This window comes from Micropterus dolomieu, linkage group LG18, assembly GCF_021292245.1.
Source record: "Micropterus dolomieu isolate WLL.071019.BEF.003 ecotype Adirondacks linkage group LG18, ASM2129224v1, whole genome shotgun sequence".
NCBI lineage: Eukaryota > Metazoa > Chordata > Actinopteri > Centrarchiformes > Centrarchidae > Micropterus > Micropterus dolomieu.
The window spans coordinates 8,705,643-8,715,271 of NC_060167.1; the positions used below are offsets into that span (position 1 = coordinate 8,705,643).

Sequence of the window (9,629 nt, forward strand, 5' to 3'; positions counted from 1 at the left end):
CTTGTTTGAATATGTGAAGGGGCATTTTAAGGCTAAATTACGTGTTAAGTTGCTCTCCGAATGTTAACGAGGAGGAGCTGTTACCTTCGTCACACTTCTCCCCATGCTTGGATGGATCCGAGCAGATGTGGCAGGCAACACCCCTGAAGCCTGACTGACAGCTGCATGAGCCGTTGCCACGGATACCGTCTGAACACTGCATGTGGTAAAAACAAATTAAATAAATAACACACATCAGTTGAGAAATAAGGCTCCATTAACAGAGTTGTTTGTGTGTTGCTCACCGTTCCTTTGTCGTAGCAGGGATGCTGGAATCCTCCAATACAGGGTTTACAGTCCGGCCCGTAGAAACCCTTACAACACTCTGCTACCTGTTAAACACACGCAGATTAAAACACAAAAATACTGAATGATTTAAAAGTCAGATAAAGGACTGTTCCACATTTTGGGACCTGCACAGCAAAACCAGTGATTTTGTGTCACTTCCTATTTCCTAGCTACCCAAGAACCCTACTGATGCGGGTCCTTGTTTGACCTTCAAATAGTACCTGTGAGCTTGTGTTTTTGATGTTGAGGCATAGTTTAACAAAAAGGACACCTTAATACTTCCATCTGTTTTCTGTTTTTAAAAACTGGTGTGTTGTTCTTTATCTGACTTGCTGGTTGTGTCATATGAAGATCTCTGCTGCAGGACTTAACCAGTCACAGCATCAGGCGGCCGTGCACACCACATAACAGGGCAGCGCTCGCACCGGGCAGAGGAGGGGGGACGTGGCGTCCTCCACCAACCCATGAGAGGGAGGAAAAAAGCCCGTGACCGAAAGGAGCTCGTAATGCTTTTAGGCATGAACGTCTCAGGGTTCAGTGTCTCCCAGACATTAACAGACATACTGCAGAAGTGCAATTCACTGTGGAGGAATTCCAACAGGGGGGTTCAAATACACTGTGGCTGAGACTCCTCCAGATCTGTAAACTGGCTCCTCACTTCCCCATAGTAAAAATGTCAATCTGACAAGCCAAACGAGGCACCAGGACTTTCCACCGCTGAGATATATATATATATAAACCTATGGGTAGGTGACTTTCTTTAATAAAAGAAAGTAACAGCGAGATGTGAATGACTTTTGATTATTTTAGCTGGATATTAAATTAAAGATTAGAGGCTGAACACATCCATCTTCTTGTGTCTTGGGGTGTCTTGTGTCTGTGTAACACACACACACACACACACACACACACCACCCTCTTACTCTCTCGCCTCTGATGTGACCTGAGGTAATCGTGTCTGCTAGACCTACCAAAAAGTGTGCATTCCTGAGGAATTACCACTGTTATTTTATTTCCTTTAGCTTTAGCAAAGTCTGAATGAATGTAAATTTGTTATGTACAATGTAAGATTCATAGATTTAATAACTGGTCAACCAAGTAGCCACACTGCCATCTATAGACAATATGACAGACATTTCTGTAACAACTAGGCGTGTCTAGTTATGTAAGACTGCATTTTTCTTATATAATCAACTGAGGGATGTTCACCTCTGTGCACTAAGTAGCATTAGAAATCATCTCTACAGCTAATTAGTCAGCAATGTCGTGTCATCTGGATGTGTAACTATACCATGTCATGCTTCGAATCACAATTGCGTGACTGTAGTGATATATTGAAGAATGTGACTTTGTGTGTAAATTTACAATACATTCAGTAGTTTAATCTGGCAAGCCTATACTTCAGTAACTTATCTGTGTCACTATGTAACACGCGTCATAATGCTCGTTTAGCGGATAGTCAGGCATGCCCTCAAAATGCAGCACAGTGACAAGACATCCACCCGCTGCCTCCCCACAGCCCCACTCTCCCTACCAGACATTAGACACTCTTCTAGGTAGTCAGTTTCAGTTTATTAAAACTGAAGTTGTTAGTGTGATGTAGAGACAGTGCAAAGTTAAAACGTTATGTATGAAAGATACAAATGACCACTCAAAGTCTTGCTCCAGTCTAAGATGCGAACATGTAAAGCTGACAGGGTTGGGAGGATTACTTTAAAAATGTAATCCGATACAATTACTAATTACTTGTTAAAAATGTAATCAGTAATGTAATCCAAGTACCAGAAAATACCAATTCTCCCCTGGAGTTGGCCTTTTGACATGCAAAAACTAGAGATATCGCCTGGTGTTTTGGTAAGGATCTGCAGAGACTCAATCAGATATGCATCGCTTAAGGATTGTGTTGTCAAAGAGCCTTAGTGAACCTTTCTCGCCATAAAGGTGTCACTGGAGACACTAAGCAGGACAGCAAAGGGGCTGGCCAACCCCCCTCTCTCCACAGGTCACTTCCGGACATCAAAAGTACCACCCGTCCAGCCTCAACCTGACTCCTTTTCCCACAGAACGCCCTTCCCTTCTCTCTTTAGCCGATATGCAAATGTGATATGCCAGGATTGCAAAAGGGGGACAAACAACCCCTGTTTTCTTGAACCAACAAATATTTCATTATTAACTGTGTTTGTTCTATTTAAATAATAATCCTTGCTAAGTTAGTAGTGGCGTTTGCCTCTTAGGCTTCCTTTTTGTTTTGTTTCAAATCCTCCCTGTTATTCCCTAGTAATCACTGTCTGTTTAGTATTAACTAATGCTTTAGTTAAACGTTTCATATACAATTTTCTACTAAAGCATTCATCCGCATGCTTGTGTGTATAACCAGCTTCCCAGTTCCTAGTTAAAGTGGGGAATCTTAAAGTTGAATGTCTACTGTTTTCTCATACGACCCGAGCTCCACCAAGGGGACAGAAAAGGTATAACACACAAGTGTTTAAAACTCGGCTTACACCGCCAAATATCTATATCACCATGTAATGGTATAAACGAATTCTTTGCTGCCATGCTTACATCTAAATTGTCTCTTGAGTTAAAACATGTAACCATCAAGTTTACACTGAAAACATGTAGTTAAGCTCTGTTACGCCTTTTATTAAGTATATAACAATTAAGAAACCCTTAACACCACGCTATGTTTGATGTACAGAGAGACAGAGTGGTCATCGGGCTGGGTCACTCTCCAAGTTGCTGCAGAGCTTGTAATTGATGCTGAACTCCTTGATGTAATAAACTTTTATGATCAAGAACAGTGTCAAGCGGATTTCTTCTCAACACATCATCGCAGCATTATTGTTCGGACACCACACCCTCTAGTGTTTAGTCTCGTTTTGCTTGTCTTTATCTAAATGTTTAGAACCAAGTATTTTTCAAATGTTGGCGCTGGTTTTATGCGCCTTAACCCAAGCCCAGTTTGAGCCTTTGGAGACGGCGGATCTGAGATTCCTTTCAGCTAAGGTCGCCTTGCTCCTGGCTCTGACATCAGCCAAGAGGGTCCCCCCTCCTCTGCCCGGTGCGAGCGCTGCCCTGTTATGTGGTGTGCACGGCCGCCTGGTGCCGTTCGCAGCTGTCTGTTTGTGCACTACAGGGAGTGGTCCAAGGGACTTCCCCTGTCAGCACAGTGCCTGTCTCACTGGCTGTGTGATGCCATTTCCCAGGCTTACATGTCTGCCGGTGAGTCTCCCCCACATGGCATCAGAGTGCACTCCACGAGAGGCGTCTCCTCCGTTTCTACCTGTGGGATGTCTCCCGTTTCTCTCTGAGTCACTCAGTACTGAGTGTTTTGGCTGAGTGATTCTCCTTGTGAGTGTGCTGTGCGCCCTCTCCCACGGGACAGTGTGCGGGGGCGGCCGCTGCTTACATGGCCCTGCCTTGTGCGCAGCTGATGCAGTTGCTGTCGTGACCCTGCCTGCGTCTGTACAGCTGCGGGGCCCCCCACCCAGAACCGGCGGGGAATGATTGCGGGGAGCGTAGCCGGGTGAGCGGGCAACAAAACTGCGCTCAGCAGTGTCCCAGTGAACACGACCGAACACAGCCTCATTAGCTGACTCAGCCCAGGGGTGACAAGAGACAAACCGGCAAGAAAAACACCTTCGTACTGTGTTCCCAGTGCTCAAACTGGCCTCCGTCGGTCTCGGAATCTGTGCTCGGGTCCGGCTGCTATGTTCACTCACTGAGCTGAGCTGGCATCAGTTCGTACAGAGTCTGCATGACGGGGTGGGGGCGTGACCACATTCAACTGCTGGCTACACACAGATCAATAGACAGATCCCTCATTGCTGTGTGTTTTTACAGGAAACACGTAAATAGCAAATAGCAATCCGCTTTCCGTTTAATGGAATCTTTGTTCTTAAAGTATGTTAATCTCTATGTGCAATCCCCATTTTTTCAAAATGTACCTGCAATCTGATTACGTCTTTATTTTCTGTACTGTAACAGAATACAGTCACTTTATTTTTGTATCCTGATTATGTAACGCCTTACGCGTAATCCGTTACTCCCCAACGCTGACAGCCAAGGGTCACAAGCCGCCCTACTCTGCTTCTGAATGACTAGTAGTCCTTAACTAGGTTCTGCACATGTGCAACTCCCAACAAAGATCAAACAGAAGTAAGTTGCATCACTCCATAGCTAAAACGGAGCGTTCAACACACAGGGTGAAAAGAGGTGCTGCAGCAATGTTTAGTATGATAAAAATATGGTGTTTTTTGAAAATAAAACATAAAAACCGTTCTGGCATAACCCCTAAATAAGATTTTGAACCTGAAAATGAGCACAATGACCACTTTAAAACATATAGAAAGGCCCTCCGAAATGCCTGGGCCTGGCAGATCCTGTTACTCATCATTGATAGAGGAAAATAAGAACAACCTCAGGCTTCTTTACAGTACTGTAGCCAGGCTTACAGGGTCACAGCTCTATTGAGCCTTGTATGTCTATAGCCCTCAGCAGTAAGAAATTCATGAGATTCTTTAATGATAAAATTCTAATTAGAGGCTAAATTCATCACCTTCTCCTGTCAACTGGTACTGACATATCTTCAAACTCAGAAACCTTAGAGACAACAGTAATACCTGATATTTAGACTGTTTTGCTCTCATCGATCTTCACCAACCGACTTCAATGAATTCTTCATTAACCTGCCTCCCTGTAGACCTCATCCCAACTAGGCTGCTTAAAGAAGTTTTACCCTTAATTAGCACTTCTATACTATTCACGATCAATCTGTCTTTATAAACAGGCTATGTACCACAGTCCTTTAAAAGTAGCTGTAATTAAACCTCTTCTTCAAAAGCCCACTCTTAGATAAAGATCTATGTCTAAGCTTCCCTTTATCTCTAAGATCTTTGAGAAAGCAGTCACCAACAGTTGTGTGACTTTCTACAAGACAATAGTTTATTTGAGGATTTTCAGTCAGGAGTATATCATTGCACAGAGACCACACTGGTGAATATTACAAATGACTGCATCAGACAAAGGCCTTGTCTCTTTGCCTTGTTAAATCTTAGTGCTGCATTTAACACCATTGACCACCACATCCAATTACAGACAATGGAACATTTAATTGGCATTTTCTGCTTGTTTAAGTCCTATTTATCAGATCGATCTTAGTTTGTACATGTTAACAATGAATCCTCAGATGATGATACCCAATTATAGCTATCAAGCCAGATAAAAGAGCTCATAGTACCTAACTACACTACGAGTGCACTGTCCCAGAATGTATAATTCCCAGAGTGTCCAAAAGTAGAATGGGAACCAGAGCATCTGTGGTTGCAAGCCACCTACTGCCCCCATGCTCCTGCACCAACAACCGCTGCTACAATTTTTATTAGTAGTCCTATTATTATTACTATTTTTGATATTTGTATTACTACTACCATTATTTTATTATTTATCTCTATGTGGAACTAGCATTGTGCTACTGTGTGTTAAATCGATTGTTGTCAACTATTAAATCGATTAGTTGTCAACTATTAAATTAATCTGCAACTATTTTGATAATCGATTAATCAGTTTGAGTCATTAAACTTCTTAAATGTGAATATTTCCTGGTTTCTTTCCTCTTCTATGACTGTAAACTAATTATCTTTGGTTGTGGACCAAACAAGACATTTGCAGATGCCGTCTTGGGCTTTAGGAAACACAGATAGACATTTTTCACAATTTTTTATAGACCAAACAACTAATTGATAAATTGAGAGAATAATCGACAGATTAATCAACAATGAAAATACTAATGAGTTGCAGCCCTAATGTGTGTTTACTTTTCTCGTGCTGATGCAGTGTTCAGGGATCCCACTCTCACCTGTTGGGTGGTGTTGCACAATTTGGCACAGCCTGAACTGAGTGTTGGCCTGAGAGGAGACGTGACGTAATTGCAGCCGATCTGATGCCTGTCCTGGAGACAGACACACAGATTTGTTGGCTTGCTGTTCTCATCCATATTGCCCACCAGGTTTCATTGGGTAGAAAAAAATATTGTTGAACATGTATGAACACAAATTCTTAAACTGAGCTCATGATTTAGCAGAAATTGTAAAGCAAGACTTCTGGAATATGTAAATGAATATAATTTTTTGAAAAGAAAGTTTCAAGTAATGTAATACAATATTGTGTTGTCACACCAGGTAAATTATAAATAATAAAGTATTATCTGGTGTCAGAAAATAATCAAAATTCAATATTCAATATTCTGTGCTTAATACACTGAAAACAAGCAAGTTCCTTTTTGATTGCTATGGCTCTTAATGTCTAATTTATGCTCTTGTTCAGATTAGCTGATTCGCTTTGTTTTAAGAGGACAGGTTACAGTATTTTATTCTTCTTACACTGATAATAATCTGTGCTTTCATTCTGTGGATACAAATAACAAGCTACATCTCCAGAACTCTTTCTCATCTTAACCTAGGGCTGGACAATATAACAATAATTATTGCAATATAATTTTTTTCAATAACAATATAACAAATGTTCAGTAAATATTCAATAAATGTGTGACTTTATTCACTTGAATTATACACAAATTAGGACTTTTTTATTATTAAGATGTTTATTTTGTGGGGGAGAAGGGACCCCACAAAATACTTAATTTGACTCGTGCATATTTGTTGACAAAGATTTTATCATAATGATGTTCTAACTCTGTGAAGTGATCCACTGTTTAGCATCTAGTGTTGACCATAATTTAGAGTTTAAACCACAATTAACAATCAGGTTTTTCTAAGTTCCACTCAGGAGCAAAAATCAGCCTTTAAACTGTGGTTAGCCTTTAAGAAATAACGATTTGATACTTATCGTGATAATTATCGATATCGAAAGATATGAAAATCTTTATCGTGATTAAATTTTTGGCCATATCGTCCAGCCCTACCTTCACCCTTTATATCCTGAAGGTCAGAGGTCAAATCAGAAGTCCTATGGTTTCCATTAACGCAACTTTAAAAGCTCCTCCATATATTTTTCACCTTACATTTTATTAATCTCTGCTCATGGATTGCCAATCTGACCATGCAATCCCTTTGCACAGATTTCCCCGTGTGTTACTGTGTGACCCCCCGGTGGGCTCTGTTGAATAAAACAGAATAGAAATGTTTCATTTATAACAATGTGTTTTACCATTTCAGTGCTGCCATCTGGACATTGAGTCTCATATAGGTAACTGCAGTGAACACATGGACCCTGAAAACATACAAACACAGAAAAAAAAAATTATTTTAGCATTTTCTGTTAGCATCATTGCTAGCTTTAAGCTTCTATTGGCCTGTTTGTCCTCTCTGTGAAGAGATTACCTATTATAAGTCTGCTGGCTAAAGTAATTTTGTCCATGACGATTATTATCCCTGTTGACATGTATTTAAATCCACACTACCCATCCCCATCCACACTAATCCGTTTTGAAACAAATATGATCTCCGTCCACACCAGCGTTTTCGCTGCATATCAGAGTTGATCTCTGTCTATAACAAAACGACTGAAAACGTGATACATCTAGTGGCCGTTCACGTACACTGGGCATGCGCGTGCTGGCTCTTCTGTAGTTAGCTGAAGATCTGGAGAAAGAATAAAGTAATGCAGACAAAGAACCGCAGCAGATATTTTTTTGCATGCATCAATAACGAGCTGGGACTGTTACTGAACGTAACATGGAAGTTTAAATCGGCTGAGGCGGCGGAAACCTGACTGGGAGTCGTTGCAAAGTAAATGGCGACATGCACAGTAGCTACAAGTGTAGGCTATAGCCTAAGTGTTATTTTCCGGGTACAAAATATTTTAATAAAAATACCAAATCAAAAACTCGGTCAGTAGCACTGTGTTCTGCTTTGCATGACTTATAAGACCCAATCAGAGAGCCAACCGCGAGCGTCATCATTTCTAAAGTCCTCGGTTTTTGGCCGTCTTCGCTAAAACGCTCTCCGAAGTTTCAAATCAAAAAATGGGGTCGACAGCGTTTTCAAACTTCTGTTTTATATTAATAGAAACAAATACATTTTTTAAATTATTTTGGGCATTTACTGCCTTTATAGGAGAAATGACGAGAGAGAGAGAGAGAGATACCCAATTTGACTTGAACCAGAGACGTTGTGGTTCGTTTTAATAAACTGAGATGTCATTTGGTTTAATCATTCCTTTGTGTAAAATATGTCAAATAGTTACTGTTGGACTCTGTGTGTGCTGCTGTTCTGTCCTGTTTGTTCGTTCAGGGGTTTGATTTGACTCTCTGCCTCCCTCTGCTCACCATGGTGATCTTGCTCTCGATGATGTTGCAGCGGTGAGGCAGGATGGGAAGGATGGAGGGTGGGAACAGAATCCTGTCAATCATATGGATGATCCCATTGGAGGCAACAATGTTGGTGCTCACCAGACGGACGCCTTTCTCACCCAATAGGATCTCACCCTGGAGAGGAAGGAAGGGGGCACCTGGTGTTAATGGAAAACTGCTAATGTTTGCTGTAAATTAGTCAGGAAACAAGTCAAATTATTACACTTACATCGTCAGACACAGTGATGGTGATGATCTGATTGGCCATTGTCTGAATCTGAGGGAGAGTAGCTAAGTCGTCGACTGTCAGCTAGAAACAGAAAAAATGATCATAAAGTAAAACTTTAGGTTTTTTTTGTTGTTGACAGATTTAGCTTTCCCCCATGCCTTACCAGCAGTGGAGCTAAAAACATAAGTAAGCCTTGAGGGTAGCAGTAAGGGAAAGTTATGGTGTCATTAAATATAAAGGGTTCATCCTCTGGAGGCTGAATGTGTGTAGAGGTGACCTGTTAAATTACAGGTGCTGGTCTTTAATTAGAATATCATCAAAAAGTTGATTTATTTCAGTAATTCCATTCAAAAAGTGAAACTTGGATATTATATTCATTCATTACACACAGACTGATATATTTCAAATGTTTATTTGATTTAATTGTGATGATTAAAACTGACAACTAATGAAAATCTCAAATTCAGTATAAGACCAATACAAAAAGGATTTTCAGAAATGTTGGCCAACTGAAAAGTATGAACATGAAAAGTATGAGCATGTCCAGCACTCAATACTTAATTGGGGCTCCTTTTGCCTAAATTACTGCAGCAATGCGGCGTGGCATGGAGTCGATCAGTCTGTGGCACTGCTCAGGTGTTATGAGAGCCCAGGTTGCTCTGATAGTGGCCTTCAGCTCTTCTGCATTGTTGGGTCTGGCGTATCGCATCTTCCTCTTCACAATACCCCATAGATTTTCTATAGGGTTAAGGTCAGGCCAGT

The 9,629-nt window shown here is 41.0% G+C and overlaps 1 protein-coding gene across 1 annotated transcript in view; it reads right to left on the reverse strand.

Annotated features, from left to right (window-relative positions):
* stab1 (stabilin 1) overlaps positions 1-9,629 on the reverse strand; it is a 75,081-nt gene that overhangs the window by 38,367 nt on the left and 27,085 nt on the right. The window contains exons 17-22 of the mRNA XM_046075075.1: positions 8,868-8,948; positions 8,615-8,773; positions 7,495-7,557; positions 6,185-6,277; positions 285-371; positions 85-196 (exon numbers count right to left, since the gene is read on the reverse strand). Of these exons, the coding sequence (XP_045931031.1) occupies positions 85-196; positions 285-371; positions 6,185-6,277; positions 7,495-7,557; positions 8,615-8,773; positions 8,868-8,948 (595 nt within the window). The remainder of the gene's footprint in view (positions 1-84; positions 197-284; positions 372-6,184; positions 6,278-7,494; positions 7,558-8,614; positions 8,774-8,867; positions 8,949-9,629) is intronic.